A 21840-nucleotide genomic window follows, 5' to 3' on the forward strand; every position below is an offset into this window, starting at 1 on the left:
CTCCGGTTTGACGGTGGAGGTCTCACTCATCTTTTCACCGGCCGTGTAATGCTGCTGCGTGGAAGCGACCTCGCCTGTGGCTCTGCTCTCCCTTCTCTATGCTTGCGAAACGTGGACCCCCCTCTAATGGAACATCTACGCCGGTTAGAAAAATTAATGTTGTTTTCACTCTTGACCAGTCGTGGGGACATTTGAAGTTGTATCACTCGCCAGATGAACACCCCATTACGTTGCGTCTATGCATGCGGCACCAAACCATTTTTGTGTCATTATTAGGGGCGCCGCGGTGGCTAGGAGATGTTAACTGCCTCTCCTGGTCTACAGGAGGTCGTGGTTTGATCTCGACCCTGACGCCTGCTGTATATTTGGAGTTTGCGTGTCTCTCTGATCACCATCACGGTGGCTAGGAGATGTTAACTGCCTCTCCTGGTATGCAGGAGGTCGTGGTTTGATCTCGACCCTGACGCCTGCTGTATATTTGGAGTTTGCGTGTCTCTCTGATCACTATCACGGTGGCTAGGAGATGTTAACTGCCTCTCCTGGTATGCATGAGGTCGTGGGTTTGATCTCGACCCTTACGCCTGCTGTATATTTGGAGTTTGCGTGTCTCTCCCCGTGGTCGTTTGGATTTTTTTCCACATTTAGAATCAACGTGCGTTTAGAGTATGCGGCTGCTGCTATACATTTCCACGTGATAAGCCGCTTAAGTTGGGCTATCATTTGTGATAGCCAGGTCGCTTCTGAAAAAGAGCTGCTACATTGGACCTTACACGGTAAAATGTAAATCATTCATATCGTTTTATTGATTTACTAATTATGCAATTAAACAAAAATATCGCCCAAACAGAGACTCAGACACTGAATCAGAGACACAGGAGCGACTCAACACTCAGACATAGATTGAGATTAGAGACTTCGAGTTTCTATGAATCTCTCTGAGTCTCTTATTTCAGACTCAGAGAAAGGCTCGGACACAGAGAGAGACTCAAAGAGAGACTCAGGCTCAACCCTAGTTTTGGCCCCACGCCACCGCAGTTGAAACTGCCCCGACTCACACGGCCACCCCACCCTCACCCCCACCGTCACATTCTCTCTGCCTCTCACTTTATCTCACTCTCCCTGCCTAATTCACTCTCTCTCTCTGCCTCTTCGCGCGCACTGAGATCGCACGGCCCCTGAAGGAACGTAGATTGGACGGAAGACAGACTCAGAGACTCAAGCCGGGACAGACTCGAAATCGAGACTCGGAGATCGTGCCAGAGCCGTGAGCCCGGATTGCTGCCCCACAATGCTGCCCCTGCTGAGGCCGCCCCTGCTGAGGCTGCCCTGCCGAGGGCTTACCCGTGCTCCTGCCCGGTCGACCCTTCTCCGTGCACTCCACGCAAGCAGGGGTCTCTGCTCAAATGGGTGAGTCCACGCTGCACTCAGACTCACCGAGTCCACGCTGCACTCAGACTCAGTGAGTCTACGCTGCACTCAGACTCACTGAGTCCACGCTGCACACAGACTCACTGAGTCCATGCTGCACGCAGACTCACTGAGTCCACGCTGCACTCAGACTCACTGAGTCTACGCTGCACACAGACTCACTGAGTCCACGCTGCACTCAGACTCACTGAGTCCACGCTGCACTCGGACTCACTCAGTCCACGCTGCACACAGACTCACTGAGTCCACGCTGCCCTCAGACTCACTGAGTCCACTCTGCACTCAGACTCACTGAGTCTACGCTGCACACAGACTCACTGAGCCCACGCTGCACTCAGACTCACTGAGTCTACGCTGCACACAGACTCACTGAGTCCACGCTGCACACAGACTCACCGAGTCTACGCTGCACACAGACTCACTGAGGTTACGCTGCACTTAGACTCACCGAGTCCACGCTGCACTCAGACTCACCGAGTCCACGCTGCACTCAGACTCACCGAGTCTACGCTGCACTCAGACTCACCGAGTCTACGCTGCACACAGAATCACTGAGTCCACGCTGCACACAGACTCACTGAGTCTACGCTGCACACAGACTCACTGAGTCGAAGCTGCACTCAGACTCACTGAGTCTACGCTGCACACAGACTCACTGAGTCTACGCTGCACTCAGACTCACCGAGTCCACGCTGCACTCAGACTCACCGAGTCCACGCTGCACACAGACTCACTGAGTCTACGCTGCACACAGACTCACTGAGTTCACGCTGCACTCAGACTCAGTGAGTCTACGCTGCACTCAGACTCACCGAGTCCACGCTGCACTCAGACTCGCTGAGTCTACGCTGCACACAGACTCACCGAGTCCACGCTGCACACAGACTCACTGAGTCCACGCTGCCCTCAGACTCACTGAGTCTACGCTGCACACAGACTCACTGAGTCTACGCTGCACTCAGACTCACCGAGTCCACGCTGCACTCAGACTCACTGAGTCTACGCTGCACTCAGACTCACTGAGTCCACGCTGAACTCAGACTCAGTGAGTGCACGCTGCACACAGACTCAGTGAGTTCACGCTGCACATAGACTCACTGAGTCCACGCTGCACTCAGACTCGCTGAGTCCACGCTGCACTCAGACTCACTGAGCCCACGCTGCACACAGACTCAGTGAGTCCACGCTGCACACAGACTCAGTGAGTCCACGCTGCACACATACTCACTGAGTCCCCGCTGCACTCGGACTCACTGAGTCTACGCTGCACTCAGACTCACTGAGTCCACGCTGCACACAGACTCAGTGAGCCCACGCTGTACACAGACTCACTGAATCTACGCTGCACACATACTCACTGAGTCCACGCTGCACTCAGACTCACTGAGTCTACACTATTTACAAAGATGGATAACCGGTTGCGAATGTCAGTAACCGGTAGCCGTCTGTATTAGTCTATGGGTCTCTGTGTGTGAGGTTATGGGTCTCTTTGTGAGTTCATGGGTCTCTGTCTGATGAGTCGTTGGGTGTCTGTGTGAGTCTGTGGGTCTCTGTGAGTGAGGTTATGGGTCTCTATGTGAGTCCATGGGTCTCTGTCTGATGAGTCGTTGGGTGTCTGTGTGAGTCTGTGGGTCTCTGTGAGTGAGGTTATGGGTCTCTATGTGAGTCTGTGGGTTTCTGTGTGGTGAGTCTACAGATCCCCGTGTGAGTCTATGGGTCTCTGCGAGTGAGGTTATGGGTCTCTATGTGAGTCCATGGGTCTCTGTGTGGTGAGTCAACAGAGCTCCGTGTGAGTCTATGGGTCTCTGTTGTTGTATATGTCGGGTTATGAAATTTTCATAAAAAAATAATTAAAATTAAATGAAGATTGGAAAAATGCGCAAGTTTTGGAAATTATATGCATAAATTATGATAAGCATGGAGATTATGTTAATGTGGGCAGTTATGATAATTAGGCTTAGCTTCCTTGCCCAGAGTCGTATTAATCGGGATAAAACAATTATCATTGCTTAAACATTTATTAATTATATCTTAGTGTGTCTCCAAATTCATATCTCAACGCAGGATACAGTTCTTGTAAATAAGATAGTTATGCATGGACTTGGAAAGAAACACTCAAACACTTCTGGGTTAATCAATTTTAATTCTTAACAAAAATATGACACTCTAATATGCGAACTCTCATGCTTGGAATTATCCAGGGTACCATCGGGGAGATTTCTCTCAGTGAGCAGCATACTTAACCATCAATACTTTTTTTTCCTTTTGCAATCGCACATATCATTAATTCCACCGCGTAACGAGCATAGACGACGATAGGGAGAGTTCTTAAAACAGGCATGCAACGATATTCATAGGAAGGCCAATAAAAGCACTTATTATACCCCAAAGGCGAAAGAATATGTCAATAGATTCGTCGGAAAGATTACATTTTTAACGAAATGTTTTGGAACAATGGGGTGCGAAGGCGTGTGTGTGTGTGTGTGTTCTTTATGGGAGATCGTATCTCTGGCTCAGCTTTAATTAATTCTTAAGCGAGATTCTATGACAAAGGAACAGGTTTGACACGATATTCTCTCTCTGTAAACATGTAGATTCGTGATGAGGATTTCAAGAGTTTAGTTTGCATCGACGAATCTATTGGTCGTATATGCGAATAAAAAAACAAAATAAAAGAAAACGACTAATGCACTTATAACCGACGTATTATAATCACGCGATAAGCAGGCGATGCCTTCATGGCCAGCTGATGATTCATACTTTTATAATTAGTCTTCTTATGATTGGCTAGGGTTGATTCCATTGTGTGGGTGTGTGGGATTGTCTCCTTGGTAAATTGTCGTATTTAAACAGACGCCGTCGTGAGTTTGTGAGTGTGAGGGAGGGGATACGAACGGCTTGGAGTTTCCTCTCACACGTGGCGTGTCTGCAGTGAGCCGCCGGCTTTCTCTCTCCGCTGCTAGATGAGTGGCGTCGGCCCGATGCTGTCCTTGGAGAGGCTCGGTCACTAGGTGGCGCCCGGTGGCGCCCGGTGGCCCCGGTGGTGCCCGGCGGCGCTTGGCTGCGCTTGGCGCTGGCAGGCTGGTACTCTGTAGCGCTGGCGGCGCGGCGGTGCTCGTTCGCTGGTGGCTGGCACCTTTGTGCTCGGGGCACTGGACGAAGCGGCTGTGCGCGCTCGCCGCCTACGGGTGCTCTGGCGATGAACGATACTCTCGTTCGTTGCTGGGTTGACGTTGGGTTGACGTTGGGTGTCTTCGCTATTGCCCGAGAATGATAACTGAAATCTCCGTCAGTTTCACTCGCACCTCGGCGGCTCGGTGTAGCGACAATTCTTCGGTGGTGCAGACCCCTGTTTGGCTTAGCACGTCGCTACTGAGCGAGCATCGCCATCTTGGATGATGAGAGAGCGCCTCCGTTGGAGGTGATGATGATGAGATCTCCTCCGGCTCCGGTGATGAGATGAGATGCTCTATGTATGGCTGTGTCTCTCTTATATCTGGAAAATGTCTCTGCTAGTCACGCCTGCCTTCAAAGGGGCCGGAATCATATTTTTTTCGTTCGCTTGTGTGTGGACACAGCTGCGTGTGCGTGTCCGTGTGTGTTCGATTTATTGGAATAAACAGGACCCTGCGGGATGGGCTGGTAGGAACGTATATCCAAAGAATATAAAGATAATGTATTATTACACTTGTTTAGCCAGGAAAGCCCCACTGAGTCTAAAGGTTTTTGTAGGGTCCTGCCAAGTGTTTGCAGTAGGGGGCGATGTTGCTACACCGAATCGGACGATACGAAGGGAGAGTGTGAGGCCTAGGTCTAGGCTTTAGGCCTAGCTGTAGGCTTTAGGCCTAGCTGTAGGCGTTAGGCCGCTGTGAGTTAATTTTTAATTTAAATGTTTTAATTATTTATGTAAAAGCTTTAAATGTAAATGTTTCTATTGAAAACATAAGGGAATGTAACATTGTTAAACATTAACTCCCTTTCACACACGCGGGGGTACGATACGAAGGGAGAGTTGGAGGCCTAGTTCTAGGCTTTAGGCCTAGCTCTAGGCTTTAGGCCGCCGTGAGTTAATTTTAAATTTAAATGTTTTTATTATTTATGTAAAAGCTTTAAATTTAAATGTTTCTATTTAAAAGCATCAGGGAATGTAACATAGTTAAACATTAACTCCCTTGCACACACGCGGGGATACGATATGAAGGGAGACTTTGAGGCCTAGTTCTAGGCTTTAGGCCTAGCTGTAGGCTTTAGGGCGCTGTGAGTTTTTTTATTTAATTTCAAAGTTTTAATTTAAAGCTATCTCAGGGAATAATAAGGGAATGTTACACGTGTTTAGCCAGGAAAGCCTCATTAATTGAAATGTTTTAATTACAAGCTATCTGAGGGAATTATAAGGGAATGTTACACTTGTTTAGCCAGGAAAGCCTCACAGAGTCTAAAGGTTTTTGTAGGGTCATGCCAAGTGTTTTCAGTAGGGGGCGATGTTGCTACACGTAATCGGACATCGGACGGACGGACGAAATAATCTATTGTAGGCTGGTCCACTTCGTTCCTACCAGTATAAAGTTCTTCAAGCGAAGCAGCCGTCCCAGACCGTCCGCTCGGCCTCTGCCATAATTAACCTGGAAAGGGGGGTGTCTTCATCACGAAACTGGAGTCACAGCTGAGTCATCAGGCTCTTTGTTCACAAAAGGCCAACTCTGCTTTGTCGTTTGTTGTGGGCAGGGGGGGGGGTATTGAGACATCTGTTAAATATCCTTCCCTCAAGCCATCTTTTCGTCCGTGGGACACAGATACCCGACCAGCAATACACTTTTTTGTGATAGACTACGCTTTGGTTCTTTCGGTAAAGTCACGTATCAAGAGAAAATAATCAATTAAATACTAGCATACGACGTTTCGATTGCAACACAAGCGATCATCAGGTATAAATGAAATAGAAACACAAATCTAGTATACTTAGAAATGTAATGTAATACAACAGAGAGTCGGATAACATAACAGTCAACACCCTACCTGGTTGATTACGTTCTTCCTGAGAATGCTAAATTTGAGAGAGAGATAAAACACAGAACCAGAGACATATAGACAGACATATAAGTAGATACAGATATCACAGAGATACATAAAGATAGAGACGTACATCGGCACACAGAGAAACCACGCCTCTGTGTCGAGGCCTTAAATAGAGAGAGGGGGCGGGGGCGGAGAGAGAGGGAGGGGTTAGATAAATTAGCATGTCAATGAGTGGCACGCTGCAGAAGGTTGGAAAAATGAGGGGACCGGGAGAGAGACACACTGAATGAAATAACCTAGCAAAATTTCGAAATGTAATGTAATGCAACACAGAGAGTCGGTCAATACACAATTAACGCATATACTGGTTGATTATGTTTTTCAAAGATTGCTAAGTTAGAAGTTAAGTGTGAAATTTTAAAGAGAGACAAGACGCAAACACGAAAAACAGACAAAAGCAGAGAGAGAGAGGGACAACAGCCGAGACACACAGAGAGAGCAGAACATAAGAACGACAAAACGAGTGGAGACAGATAAAGGTACACTAATTCAAATAAACCTAGAAAATTTTCGAAATGTAATGCAATGCAACACAGAGGGTCGGTCAACACACAATTAACGCATAGCCTGGTTGATTACGTTCTTCCAAAGATTGCTAAATGAGAAGTTAAGTGTGAAATTTGTAAGACACAGACACGAAGACCAATACACAAGCAGAGAGAGAGACAACAAAAATCCAGATAGAGTGAAGACGGCGGCGATGGCAGCGGCGGTGGCAGTGGCGATGGTTTGTGAACGGCACCACATCGTGCATCAGGTGGCACGTGTCGACCCGGTCCTCATTCGGGGGAGTGGGGAAGTATGGTCAAACAATCGGCCACATCCTTCACCCCGCGCCCTATGCCCACATGGCGGAGTGGGGGGGGTCACTGAGCAGGGTGGGGTGGGGCTCAGGGAGGGGGGTAGCCCCACCTCTGTGCGTTACGCAACGGGGCCCTTTGCCTCAGTCTGACTCCTGCGAAGTGAGCCCGTGGGAGTCAGGCGAGGTGAGAGGGGAGGGGTGGGAGGGGGATTGAGAGGGGAGGGGTGGGATGGGGATCGGGAGGGGAGGGGTGGGAGGGGGTTTGAGAGGAGAGGGGGGTTGAGAGGGGTGGGGGGAGTTGGACACGGCCCGTGACTTCAGTTCACGCGGCCCTGAACCATCGATTATTGAATTATGCCATTTGTTGTTATGATTGTCATTGTTTACCACACCCCGCTTCCACCACCACCACCCTCGTGGGGAGAGTCCCGTGGCGCTGTTGTTATGGAGGGTCCTGCCCGGTTCTGATGAGTGTGGAACGGATGGGGATTGGTCCTCCCACGGGTTAGAAGGTAGTGAGATGGAACAGATGGAGATTAGTCCTCCCACGGAGTAGAAGAAAGTGAGATGGAACAGATGGAGATTAGTCCACACACGTGGTAGAAGGGGATGAGATGGAACAGATGGAGTTTAGTCTACCCACGGGTAGAAGGGAGTAAGATGGAACAGATGGAGATTAGTCCACACACGGTGTAGAAGGGGAGTGAGATGGAACAGATGGAGATTAGTCCACACGGATAGAAGGGAATGAGATGGAACAGATGGAGATTAGTCCACCAACAGGCAGAAGGAAGTGAGATGGAACAGATGGAGATTAGTCCACACACTGATAGAAGGGAGTGAGATGGAACAGATGGAGATTAGTCCACGCACGGATAGAAGGGAGTGAGATGGAACAGATGGAGATTAGTCCACACACGGGTACAAGGGAGTGAGATGGGACAGATGGAGATTACTCCACACACGGTGTAGAAGGGAGTGAAATGGAACAGATGGAGATTAGTACACCAACAGGCAGAAGGAAGTGAGATGGAACGGATGGAGATTAGTCCACACACTGATATAAGGGAGTGAGATGGAACAGATGGAGATTAGTCCACGCACGGATAGAAGGGAGTGAGATGGAACAGATGGAGATTAGTCCACCCACGGGTAGAAGCGAGTGAGATGGAACAGATGGAGATTAGTCTACACACGGGTAGAAGGGAGTGAGATGGAACAGATGGAGATTAGTCCACGCACGGATAGGAGGGAGTGAGATGGAACAGATGGAGATTACTCCACACACGGTGTAGAAGGGAGTGAGATGGGACAGATGGAGATTACTCCACACACGGTGTAGAAGGGAGTGAGATGGAACAGATGGAGATTAGTCTACACACGGGTAGAAGGGAGTGAGATGGAACAGATGGAGATTAGTCCACGCACGGATAGGAGGGAGTGAGATGGAACAGATGGAGATTACTCCACACACGGTGTAGAAGGGAGTGAGATGGGACAGATGGAGATTACTCCACACACGGTGTAGAAGGGAGTGAGATGGAACAGATGGAGATTAGTCCACACACGGGTAGAAGGGAGTGAGCTGGAACAGATGGAGATTAGTCCACACCCGGGTAGAAGGGAGTGAGATGGAACAGATGGAGATTAGTCCTCCCACGGGGTAGAAGAGAGTGAGATGGAACAGATGGAGATTAGTCCTCCCACGGAGTAGAAGAAAGTGAGATGGAACAGATGGAGATTAGTCCACACACGTGGTAGAAGGGAGTGAGATGGAACAGATGGAGATTAGTCCACACACGGGGTAGAAGGGAGGGAGATGGAACAGATGGAGATTAGTCCACACACGGTGTAGAAGGGGAGGGAGATGGAACAGATGGAGATTAGTCCACACGGATAGAAGGGAGTGAGATGGAACAGATGGAGATTAGTCCACACATGGTGTAGAAGGGGAGTGAGATGGAACAGATGGAGATTAGTCCACACACGGATAGAAGGGAGTGAGATGGAACAGATGGAGATTAGTCCACACACGGTGTAGAAGGGGAGTGAGATGGAACAGATGGAGATTAGTCCACACACGGATAGAAGGGATGGAGATGGAACAGATGGAGATTAGTCCACACACGGGTAGAAGGGAGTGAGATGGAACAGATGGAAATTAGTCCACACACGGGTAGAAGGGTGTGAGATGGAACAGATGTAGAAGGGAGTTCCACAGCCCATCCCTGTGCGATCCACCAACCATCCTCCACCACCCCCATCTGGCCACACAGCTGGGCTGCGGCCACGCGAAACCTGGCACCGGGTCAGAGACCCGTGGAGCATGGAGTGGTGGAGCAGTAAACGGGGTGACCCCAGAGTGACCCTTGTGTGGTTATCAGCTCAGGTCACTCATTGACTCACTGTGATCATTAACACGAGTGGAGGGCAGAGAATTGGGGGGGGGGGTGACCTCGGTGGCCCAAGGAAAACTTGTCGATTTGTTTCAAACTTCACCGAACTCTCACTCGGTCACTCTCACTCGCAAGTTCTCTGTTAATGTGTGTGTGGGGGAGTGTGCGGGAGGATGAGGGAGTGAGTTGGTGGGTGGGTGAGTGATTGTGCGGGTGTTTTAATAAGTGAGTGAGTGTGTGGGTGGGTAAGTGAGTGAGTGAATGAATGTGCAGGTGAGTGCGTGATTCATATATTGATTATGTGGGTGTGTGAGACAGTGAGTGAGTGTAGATGAGTTAGTGAGTGTGTGGGTGGGTGAGAGAGTGAGTGGGTGGGTGGGTGAGAGAGTGAGTGGTGGGTGGGTGGATGAGTGAGTGAGATGTGGGTGAGGGAGTGAGTGTGTGGGAATTTCACCACGGCAAAACAACCTCCTACCTCCTCGCGGTGCCGGACGGGCAACACTGTCGTGGGCAGTGCTGTGGGGGGAGGCCCAATGCCCATTGGCCTCTCTCCTCATGGCGTCTGTGACCACCACAGTGGCTAAACGGGGGCTCTGGACGGGTGTGAGGGGCTGGTAACCCCTCCACCTTCAATTCATTACCACGAAACCACGAATTAAACATAAACCTGTAACAAATAAGCTTGTGCCGGAGGCCCCGGGGGGTCAGGCTTTTATGACGTCTCCTGGCCAAACCCCATTTGGCGGAGCCAGGAGATTGAATTTTCACCCTCGGGGCTCCTCCAGAAACAACAAAAAACCATTGCGGATGGCCACGTGGAATGTTCGAACGCTCACTGCGGAGGAGAGGCTGCCACTCCTCTGTCGGGAGCTGGACCGGTACCGCCTGGATCTCTGTGGCATTCAGGAGGTCCGGTGGACCGGTTCTGGCTCCTGCCACCATGAGGGGTGGACAGTCCTCTACTCGGGGCAGGAGACTGCCAAACAACAGGGTGTGGCTCTTCTTCTGAACAAAACAATGAAGGGGGCGTGGGAGCGTGGCGGTGAGGTGTGGGAAGCTGTAAGCCCCAGGATACTTTGGGCTCGCCTTCCCATCAACCAGAGGCGAGGAGTGGTGGTCGTGGTTACTTATGCCCCCACCGAAGACGAACATCCGTGGAGGGATGCAAGCAAAGCCGATGAGTCAGACGCTTTCTATGACCTCCTGTCACAGGTGCTGGCTAAAGTGGCCACTCGGGACAGAGTCATCTTGTTGGGTGACTTCAATGCCCGAGTTGGTCATGATGCTGACACCTGGTCTGGAGTGATTGGAAGGCATGGGCCAGATCAGCTCAATAATAACGGTAGGAGGCTGCTAGATTTTTGTGCAGCCCATGGGCTTGTAATTACCAACACGCTCTTCCGGCATCGGCGCATCCACACAACATCATGGATACATGCCGGGTCCAAGCAAGAACATCTGCTGGACTACATAGTGACGGACCAGCGGATGCGAACCCATGTCCTTGACACCAGGACCTACCGTGGAGCTGATCTGTCCTCTGACCATCGACTAGTCATCTGTAAGATGCGCCTGCCTTTCTTCCACTCCGGTGGTGGGTGTACACCCAGGATCCCATTCCAACCAAAAGTGGCCTGGTCTCAGTTAGCTGATGAAAGTTGCAAGCGAGAATTTCATCATCGCTTGCAGCTGGGGTTGGCATCGTCCCCCACTCCACCTGATGTCGAGGGTAAATGGGCGAGGTTTAAGACTGTGACTCATGCAGCTGCAATGGCTGCTTTGGGTACGCGGTCCAGACCTCCCCAGAAACCCTGGCTGACAGAGGAGGTGTTCAGGTTAATTGAGAAAAAGCGACAGGCCCACTCTCATCGCCTACAGCATCCCACGTCAGAGAATGAGTAGGTTTACCGCAGCCTTCGCTCGGAAGTTCGGAGAGCCGTAAGGCGTTGTAAGGATGGGTGGTGGTCGCGGGTTGCTGAGGAGATGGAGTCTGCCTCAGTGGCCCGTGATCACAAATCACTATTTAACTCCATCAAAAAAGTAACCTGCAGCGCCACACCTATTACCATCATTAGAGGAAAAAACGGTGATCCAATCTCCGACCCCCAGGAACAGGTTTGCAGATTTGCTGAGCATTTCTGTGAGGTCCTGGGGGAGGGAAATTCTCTCAGCCAGGAAAACATCATGGCACAAAGTGGGGATAACCCTGCTGAGGCTGCGGTGCCTCAAATATTGGAAGAGGTCACCCCCTGTGAGTGGCTGGCTGAGGTGCCAGCTGTTGAGGAAGTACTGAGGGCGATCCGGAGTCTGAGACCAGGGAAGGCACCGGGCAGAGATGATCTCCCAAGCGAAATGCTGAGGGAGGGTGGCGTTTGTGCACAGACTGCCCTATATGACATCATAACAACAGTCTGGACCACTGGACGGGTTCCGCAGGACTGGAAGGATGCCCTGGTGGTCCCCCTCTTTAAGAAGGGGGACCGCACAGACTGTAACAACTACAGGGGCATCTCACTCCTCAGTGTGCCGGGTAAGGTCCTGGCAAGGATTATTCAACATCGCCTTGCTAGGCACGCTGAGGAGGGGCTTGCGGAGCCCCAATGCGGTTTCAGGAAAGGGCGGTCTTGCACAGATGCCATATTTTCTGTCCGTCTGCTACAGCAGAGGTGTAGGGAATTCCAAAAAGACCTACATCTCTGCTTTATTGACCTGGTCAAGGCCTATGATACCATCAGTAGGACTGGACTCTGGGTTGTTCTTCGTGCTTTCGGAGTCCCTGACCCTCTGCTCATGATCATTAAGGACCTTCATGATGGTGAGCGGGCCCGGGTAAAACTACGTGGCCGGGAGTCGGAGCCTTTCCCTGTACACCTTGGGGTGCGACAGGGATGTCCTCTGGCTCCCACATTATTTAACATCTATTTTGACCGCGTAGTTCGTGAAGCCTTCAATAGCTGTACCGGGGGAATTTCCATTTGGTACAGATATAATGGGAGGCTGATCGACGCCCGGGTGCGATCAAGGGATGGCTCCCTATTGGTCAACCACGTTATGTATGCCGATGATTTGGTAATAGCTGCTCATTCAGAAGAGGAGTTGGAGGCGCTGCTGCTGAGACTGGAGCGTGCCACTAAGAGGTGGGACCTTACCATCAGCCCCACCAAAACCAAGCACCTGCCTGGGTATTTTGTACCATCGGACACTCCACCCCCACAACTCCCAATTGGTGATGGGGCAGTTGTGGAGAGAGTGGAGAGTTTCCCATACCTGGGCAGTGTGCTTATGACCGGCTCCAGTCTATCAGCAGAGGTCTCACTCCGAATCAGTCGAGCGGCAATATCTTTTCATCGGTTGCGTAACGCTGTGTGGAAGCTACCTGGTCTGTCGCTCCGCACGAAGCTTCAGGTCTTCTCGGCCACGGTCATTCCCTCCCTTCTCTACGCTTGCGAGACGTGGACCCCCCTGGTGGAGCATCTTCGCCGGTTGGAAACATTTAGGCTGGCCTGCCTACGATCCATCCTGGGTTTAACCAGGCTGGATTGTGTGAGGAGCTCACAAATCCTTGAAAGATCTGGGCAAAGTCCCATCAGTGAGCTCCTCCGGCAGACAAGGCTGCGTTGGCTGGGTCATGTAGCCCGCATGCCCAGCCACCGCATGCCTAAACAGCTTTTGTTCGGCCGGATCGAGGGGGCTAGACGGGCGCGGCACGGGCTGGAGAAGAGATGGAGTGATGTGGTACAGGAGGACGTGGAGCTGAGTGGACTTGCCGATGACTGGTACCAGCGGTGTCAAGATCGGCCTCAGTGGAGGAGGCTCGTGAAGGACGCTACTGGGCAGTTGGAGGCAGTCGCCCTCCAACAACAACGGAGGGCGGAGGAGCGACGCTCACAACAACGAGCGGAGCGCCGGGTGGCTAAAGCACAGCAAGTTGGCACAGTAGGGGGCACAGGTGGTGCATCAGCCAGTCATCTCGGTCATCTCGGTCAGTCGACCAGTGGCACCTGGGTCTGCCCCGTGACCTCCTGCCAGCGGGCTTTCGACACTTCACGTGGCCTCAAGGTGCACTTGGCCTGGCACAAGCATCGTGGTGACGTCACCGCCACTTAGTGGCGAATGGCGGTTGTTGTTGTTGTTGTGTGGGAATTTGGGTGAGTGTTTCAAGGTGTGGGTGAGTGTATGGGTGAGTGAGTGTTGGGTGGGGGAGGTGAGTAATCAGTGGGTGAGTGAGTGATTATGTGAGTAAATAAGTGTGTGAGTGGGTGGGTGAGTGAGTGGGTGGGTGAATGTGTGAGTGAGTGAGTGAGCGATTGTGTAGGTAGGTGAATGAGTGCGTGGGTGGGTGAGTGTGCGAGTGTTTGAGTGTTTGAGTGTGTGAGTGATTGTGTGGGTGAGTGAGTGGTGAATAAGTGGGTGTGTGTAGGCGTAGGGAATTACAACAAGGCCGACATCTTTGCTTTATTGACCTGGTCAAGGCCGATGATACCATCAGTAGGCCTGTGCTCTGGGTTGTTCTTCGCGCTTTCGGAATCCCTGACCCTCTGCTCACGCTCATTAAGGACCTTCATGATGGTGAGCGGTCCCGGGTAAAACTACGTGGCGGGAGTCAGATCCATTCCCTGTACACCTTGGGGTGCGATAGGGATGTCCTCTGGCTCCCACATTATTTAACATCTATTTTGACCACGTAATTCGTGAAGCCTTCAGTAGCTGTACCGGAGGAATTTCCATTTGATACAGATATAATGAGAGGCTGCGGTCAAGGAATGGCTCCCTATTGCTCAACCACGTTATGTATGCCTATGATCTGGTAATTGCTGCTCAATCAGAGGAAGAGTTGGAGACGCTGCTGCTGAAACTGGAGCGTGCCACTAAGAGGTGGGGCCTTACCATCAGCCCCACCAAAACTGAGCACCTGCCTCGGTATTTTGTACCATCTGCCACTCCACCCCTACAACTCCAAATCGGTGATGGGGCAGTTGAAAGAGTGGAGAGTTTCCCATACCTGGGCAGTGTGCTCATGACCGGCTCCGGTTTAACAGCAGAGGTCTCACTCCGAATCAGTCGAGCGGCAATATCTTTTTATCGGTTGCGTAACACTGTATGGAAGCTACCTGGTCTGTCGCTCCGTACGAAGCTTCAGGTCTTCTCGGCCACGGTCATTCCCTCCCTTCTCTACGCTTGCCACACGTGGACCCTCCTAATGGAACATCGTCGCCGGTTAGAAACATTTAGCCTGGCCTGCCTACGTTCCATACTGGGTTTAACCAGGCTGGATTGTGTGAGTAGCTCACAAATCCTTGAAAGATCTGAGCAAAGTCCCATCGGTCAGCTCCTCTGGCAGGCAAGGCTGTGTTGGCTGGGTCATGTAGCCCACATGCCCAGTCACCGCATACCTAAACAGCTTTTGTTCGGCCGGATCGAGGGGGCTAAACGGGCATGGCACGGGCTACAGAAGAGATGGAGTGATGTGGTACAGGAGGATGTGGCGCTGAGTGGACTTGCCGATGACTGGTACCAGCGGTGTCAAGATCGGCCTCTGTCGAGGAGGCTCGTGAAGGACACTACTGGGCAGTCGCCCTCCAACAACAACGGAGGGCGGAGGAGCGATGCTCACAACAACGAGCGGAGTGCCTGATGGCTAAAGCACAGCAAGTTGGCAGAGTAGGGGGCACAGGTGGTGCATCAGCCAGTTGTCTCAGTCAGTCGAACAGTGGCATCTGGGTCTGCCCCGTGACCTTCTGTCAGCGGGCGTGGCCTCAAGGTGCACATGGCCTGGCACAAGCGTCGTGGTGACGTCACCACCACTTAGTGACGAATGGCGGTTGTTGTTGCTTATGTGTGATTGTCTGGGTGAGTAGGTGGGTGGGTGAATTGGTGGGTGAGTGGGTGGATGAGTGTATGTGGCGTCCCAGTCGATTCCCGCTCACGGCCAACACCAGTGACGATTATTTGAACAGGTCCTGGGCCTCCCCTAGGTCGACTCAGCCTAAAATAAGTACCTGGTGCGATGTGTAAACATCGTCACTGGGGAGACAAAGGCGGCCGGGCGTGGTGGTGGCGACCCACCTCTTCGTGTGCAGTGCCGGCCTTAATAAGCGCTCACTTACAGCGCTTTCCCCAACAGTCTGTTAAGGCTACACGGGGGATCTTTGTCTTTGTGGACGTTAGGCTACATGGAGGAGGCGACTGGCGAGTTTGGTTCATCTGACTGACCCGGAGTCTATGCTTGAAGTTATTGAGGGACAGTAATACTTTGACAATGTGAAGATAGGGATTCCAGAGTACGGAGATTGACTGTGGCCGTATCCCTCGGTGATTATTTAAAGTATTTGTCTGCTGTAATTTTTCCCACGTGATTACGATAAGCCACATTGGTTGGGCTATCATCTGTGATAGTCCAGGTCGCTTCTGAAAAAGAAGCGAAACAGCTCAGTGAACTTTACATGGTAAGATAAAAAAAAAATATGTTGTATTTGTATATATGTTTTTAGTGAATCGCTCATCTTTCCTACACTTTGCACTCCGATCGTGTTTGTGCGTGTCGCCACTTTTGTTGGGCTATCATCTGTGATAGCCAGGTCGCTTCTGAAAAATAAGCGAAATACCACAGTGGGCTTTCCCTGGTAGGATGGGGTTGTATTTGTACAATACTAAACCATCCCCATCCTTACTCTTTGGTTCTTTCGGTAAAAGTCACGTAGGTATAAAATAAAATAAATTAAATCACGACGTTTCGGGCGCAACACAAGCGTCCGTCATCAGGTGGGACAACCACAGCAAGAAACAGTTGCTGAAGTGGGCAAAAGGGCTGCTGTGACAAGAGGCTATATAGGTAAGAGAGGGGAGAGAAGCAAGGGAGGAGATATAGAGAGGGGGGGTGTCGGGTAGGGGGAGTGGAGCGCTGCTAGAGAGTCACGAAAACTTCAAATCAAGATTCATCCCCATCCTTGTTAACCTGTCTTGTAGTTTGCACCGCTGCCGTGTTGTTGTAGCGTGCTGTTCCCCGTGCCCCGACTCGACATCTGCGTGACAAAGAGCTCGATAGCTCATCGGATTCCTCCAGGATAGAGACATATTCTGAGTCTGTGTGTGAGAGAGTTGCGCAGGGTATGGGGAGCGGTAGTGCAGTGTTTGCAACTGCGCTGCGTCATGAACCCAGCGAGCGATCCGAGTTCCATCCCCGCTCACGGCCTCCACCAACCAACACCAGTGGCAGTGAAGATTTTCTGTACCGGTCCTGGACCTCCCCTAGGTCGACTCAGTCTCACATGAGTACCTGGTGCGATATGCAAATGTAATCGCTTGGGGAGACAAAGGCGGCTGGGCAGGCGTGGTGCAGCCCACACCACCCCCGCGTGTGCCGTGTCGACCTTCGTAGGTGCTGCTCACTAACAGCACATGCCGCAACAGTCTGTTATAGGCTGTACGGGGGGTGCTTTGCCTTTGACTTGCGCATAACCGAGGAGTTATATGGGAGGAGACCTTTGTATCTGCGTCTCTGGCTGGACGAGGCTGCCTGTTTGCTCTGACTCAACGAGCTATCTTTGTGTATCCATAATACAGGGGGTTTTTTGGTGGGGGGGGGGGGGTAGATCGCCACAAATCTGGCTGTCCGCCTGAAGATGTCGGTTGTAATTATCACGTATGAAACTCGTGATCGGACCATATTACTGTGTCCTAACTATCGGACGAGCTGCAGCATTTAACACCGACTGGAGTGGCCGCAGGTGGACAGCTATGGCACAGCCGATGAGGCTGTTGTCGCAGTAGTCCACGCAGCTGACGATTAATGCGTGGACGAGCATCCCAGCGGTCTCCACAGTCAGAGGGGGAGGGGAGGGTGGGGAGGGGCTGGGTGGGGAGGGTGGGGCTGGGTGGGGGGTGGGAGGGGTGGGGCTGGGTGGGGAGGGGCTGGTCACCCCGTGGTGCCCTTATAAAACTCAACGTTTAACCTACTCACGCCGGCTTGTGCCCGCCCTCACAGTCGGCCATATTTGCGGAATACGCCACGCCGCCGTTGACCCTGGCCATTGACCGAGCAACCCAACGTTCCTACCAGCTCCCTCCGCAGGAATGTGTTTTAAGTTGCGGTAATCTTCCTTGCCTGGTGTGCAGGATGTCGGGGGTTCGATCCCGACTCTGACGCCTGCTGTATATTTGGGATTTTTATGTCTCTCTCCTCTCTCCCCGTGGTTGTGTGGATTTTGTCTGCGCGTCCTCCGGGTTTTGCCTCCACATTTAGAAAAAATGCATTGAGATTCTTGGTTTGAAGTTTCCGTGACTGCAGGAATCCATACTCTTTGGTTCTTTCGGTAAAGTCACCTGAAGACGGTCGCTTGTTGTTGCGATCGAAACGACGCGATCTGTTATTGTTTTTCTACCTATACGTGACTTTACCGAAAAAAACAAAGAGCATGCATTGAGATTATTTCGATGATTTCGCCGCTCTACATGTCCAAATGATGGGGCCACTTTGTTGAGTTTCATTTGTGGCCAGGTCGCTTCTGAAAAATAACTTCATACCTCCATGGGCTTTGTCTGGTATGATGGGGGTGGTTTAGCGTTGTATTTGTACAGGTTCGGGTGATTTGTTTACCTTTCTTGAACTTTGCATCACTCTCTTGTTTTTGTATCGTCTGTTGTTGTTGTAATGTTCTTACCCCGTGCCCCGACTGGACGTGAAAAAAAGTTTTATAGCTCATCGGATTCCTCAAGTACAGTAGAACCCCTCTTAACAGCCACCCGTGTTAACGACTAATTGCTTAACGACGGGCCTCCATAGAGCCCGATGTGTAGTGTATAGTGTAGTGTATAGTAGCGCAGTGTATAGTAGTGTATAGTGTATAGATGCGTAGTGTATAGTAGGATAGTGTATAGTAGTGTATCGTAGTGTAGTGTATAGTAGCGCAGTGTATAGTAGTGTATAGTAGTATATAGTGTAGTGTATAGTGTAGTGTATATTAGTGTAGCGTATAGTGTAGTGTATGGTAGGATAGTGTATAGTAGTGTAGTGCCTCCATAGAGCTCAATGTATTAGCTTATCGACTGTTCCCCTGTTAACGATGGGCTGTTGTATGTACAGTAAGTATTAATGAATGCATGAATAAACCGTGTTTATTTTAATATTATGTGATTATAATGTCGTTAGTATCCTTATGTATTAATATCCATTGTTTACATATTATAAAGTAAGTTTTTTTGGATGATAAAGGTGTAACTTTCGATACTATTGGAACATATAAAGCCTTTATGACATGTATTTCCCGATACTCGCTTAACGACCGAATCACTACGCGACCCGTCTCATGGAAACAACGTCCTTGAGAGGAGGGGGTTGTACTGTATGAATACAGCTTCTGTTTCTGATTCTGGGAGGTCGGAGTGTTCAACAGGACCCCGTCACGATGCGCCACAGAGCACGGGGTCACGAGCCGACTCATTGACGCGCGGGAGCGTAGAGACGATTGGCGAGACTCGATAATGGGTCCGTGTGCAGGTTCTACACTCAGGCAGGGGCAGAGGTCCCAAACGGGTTTTGATTCCTTACCCGATACCCGGCCGGGTACGGGTAGCCGGGTATCGATTAGGGTACGGGTATCGGGTACCCGATTGCGACCTCTGGGATGAAGCCATGTTGCAGGCACAGGTGGGTTGATTCTAGGAACTTGAATTGTGAGAAGAGACAAGACGTTGGGAAATGAGTGACAAACGGTTACTCACCAGTGACTCACGGCCTACCCGTACCTGTACCTGGCCGCACCAGGGTCGCAAACGGATACCCATACCCGCAAACGGGTACCCGTACCCGGCCGGGTACGGGTAGCCGGGTATCGGGTAGGGTACGGGTATATCGGGTACCCGCTTGCGACCTCTGGGAACGTCCGGCCCGCGGGCCGTATGAGGCCCGCGAAATCATTTGGTGTGGCCCTGCCAAGGCAACCACAGGCGGGACTCGAAATTCAATAAATCTAGGAGCAAACCTGGAAAAGCAGTTGCGAGTAGCAACATCATCAATACCAGCTAACATCACACGCCTCACCAAAGAGAAGCAAATCCAGCCCATCGCATTAATGGTGAGTTAATTAAATGTTTGACCAAATATAAACAGGCACATTTTTAAGTTGATAATTTTGTATGGCCCGCGAATGATGTTATAAATATCCAAATGTCCCTTGGCAGAAAAAAGGTTCCCCACCCCTGGTCTACAGGCACGCTCGATGACCTTTGAAATCTCTGCGTGTGTGTGTGTGTCTGTGCGTGTGGGGGGAGCGGTGGTGTAGCGGTAGCGCTACGCTGCGCTATGAACGAAGCACCCCCGAGTTTGATTCCCGCTCACGGCCACCAACACCAGTGACGATTATCTGAAGCGGTCCTGTGTACCTAGTGCAGTGTAGTAACCATCGCCACTAGAGAGACAAAGGCGGCCAGATCTGGTGCTGGCCACCCACCCCCTTGTGTGCCGTTCCAGCGTTCATAGATGCTGCTCGCTAACAGCACTTGCCCCAGCAGTCTGTTAAGGCTATACGGAGGATATTTGTCTTTGTCTGTGTGTGTGTCACTATGTGTGTCTATGTGTGTGTCTGTGTGTCGACTCAGCCTCAAATGAGTACCTGGGGAGGTGTGTAAACATCGCCACTGGGGAGACAAAGGCGGCCGGGCCTGGTGTTGGCCACTCACCTCCTCGTGTGCCGTGCCAGCCTTCATGGTGCTCACTAACAGCACTTTCCCCTACAGTCTGTCCAGATTTGTCTTTGCCTTGTGTTTTTGAACAAAGTTTAGTGGTGGTGAATGAGTGGCACTGTAGCGGTTAGCACGCTGCTCTACGAGCCGGAACCCGAGTTCGATTCCCGCTTACGACCAACATCAGTGACGATTATCTGAACCAGTCCTGGGCCTCCCCTAGCTCGACTCAGCTTTAATGAGTACCTCGTGTAGTGCGTAAAAACCTCGTCACTGGGGAGATAAAGGCGGCCGGGTGTGGTGCTGGACACCTACCCCCCTCAGCTCCCCATTGATGATGGTGCAGTTGTGGAGAGAGTGGAGAGTTTTCCATACCTGGACCGTGTGATCATGACCGGCTCCGGTTTGAGGTCTCACTCCGAATCAGTCCGGCGGCATCATCTTTTCATCGGCTACCCAATGCTGTGTGGAAGCTACCTGGTCTGGATTGTGTGAGCTCACAAATCGTTGAAATATCTGGACACATTCCCATCAGTGAGCTCCTCCGGCATGCAAGGCTGCATTGGCTGGGTCATGTTGCCCGCATACGCAGCCACCGCATGCCCAATCAGCTTCTATACTCTTTGGTTTATTTTAAACCTAAGTTACTTTACCGAAATAACCAAAGAGTATAGATCCCTGCAGTCACGAAAACTTCTAATATAGATTCAATCAGCTTCTGTTTGGCTGCATAGTGGGGGCTGAATGGGCACGACATGGGCTGGAGAAGAGCCAGACTGATGCGGTACTGGAGGATAAGGAGCTGAGTGGACTTGCCGACGACTGGTATCAGCGGTATCAAGATCGGCCTCTATCGAGAAGGCTGTGAAAGACGCTACTTGGTTCGGTTTGAGGCCTCCAGCAACAACGGACGGCAAAGAAGCGACGCTCACAACAACAAGCGGAGCGCTGGGCGGCTAGAATCCAGCAAGTTGGCACAGGAGGGGGTACAGCTGGTGGTGCATCTACCGGTCATCTCAGTCAGCCAACCCATGGTACCTGGGTGGGTCCTGAGACCTCCTGTCAGCGAGCCTTCGACACTTCACATGACCTGCAAGTGCACCTGGCCTGGCACAAGCGCCGTGGTGACGTCGCAGTCACTTCCTGGCAAATGGCAGGTATTGGTATTGTGGAGGTGGTGGTTGTGATGGTTGTTCTGGCGGTGATGGTTGTGGTTGTAGGCGGACCACTAGTGACGTCACCGTCACGTGGTCGTGAATGGCAGGTATTGATATTGGTATTCGTGTGTCACTGCGTGTGTGCCTGTGTGTCACTGCGTGTGTGCCTGTGTGTCACTGCGTGTGTGCCTGTGTGTCACTGTGTGTGTGCCTGTGTGTCACTGCGTGTGTGCCTGTGTGTCACTGCGTGTGTGCCTGTGTGTCACTGTGTGTGTGTCTGTACGCGTATGTGGGGCCACCC

General features: G+C 51.3%; 1 protein-coding gene across 1 annotated transcript in view; it reads left to right on the forward strand.

The window, feature by feature from the left end:
- The first annotated feature begins 1126 nt into the window (after window positions 1–1126).
- The window catches only part of LOC133361684 (medium-chain acyl-CoA ligase ACSF2, mitochondrial-like), a 49314-nt gene continuing 28600 nt past the window's right edge, over window positions 1127–21840 (forward strand). The window contains exon 1 of the mRNA XM_061580673.1: window positions 1127–1407. Within this exon, the coding sequence (XP_061436657.1) occupies window positions 1289–1407 (119 nt within the window). The 5' untranslated portion in view covers window positions 1127–1288. The remainder of the gene's footprint in view (window positions 1408–21840) is intronic.

This window comes from Lethenteron reissneri, unplaced genomic scaffold (assembly GCF_015708825.2).
Source record: "Lethenteron reissneri isolate LAM-NWPU_2019-01 unplaced genomic scaffold, ASM1570882v1 scaffold_120, whole genome shotgun sequence".
Lineage (NCBI taxonomy): Eukaryota > Metazoa > Chordata > Hyperoartia > Petromyzontiformes > Petromyzontidae > Lethenteron > Lethenteron reissneri.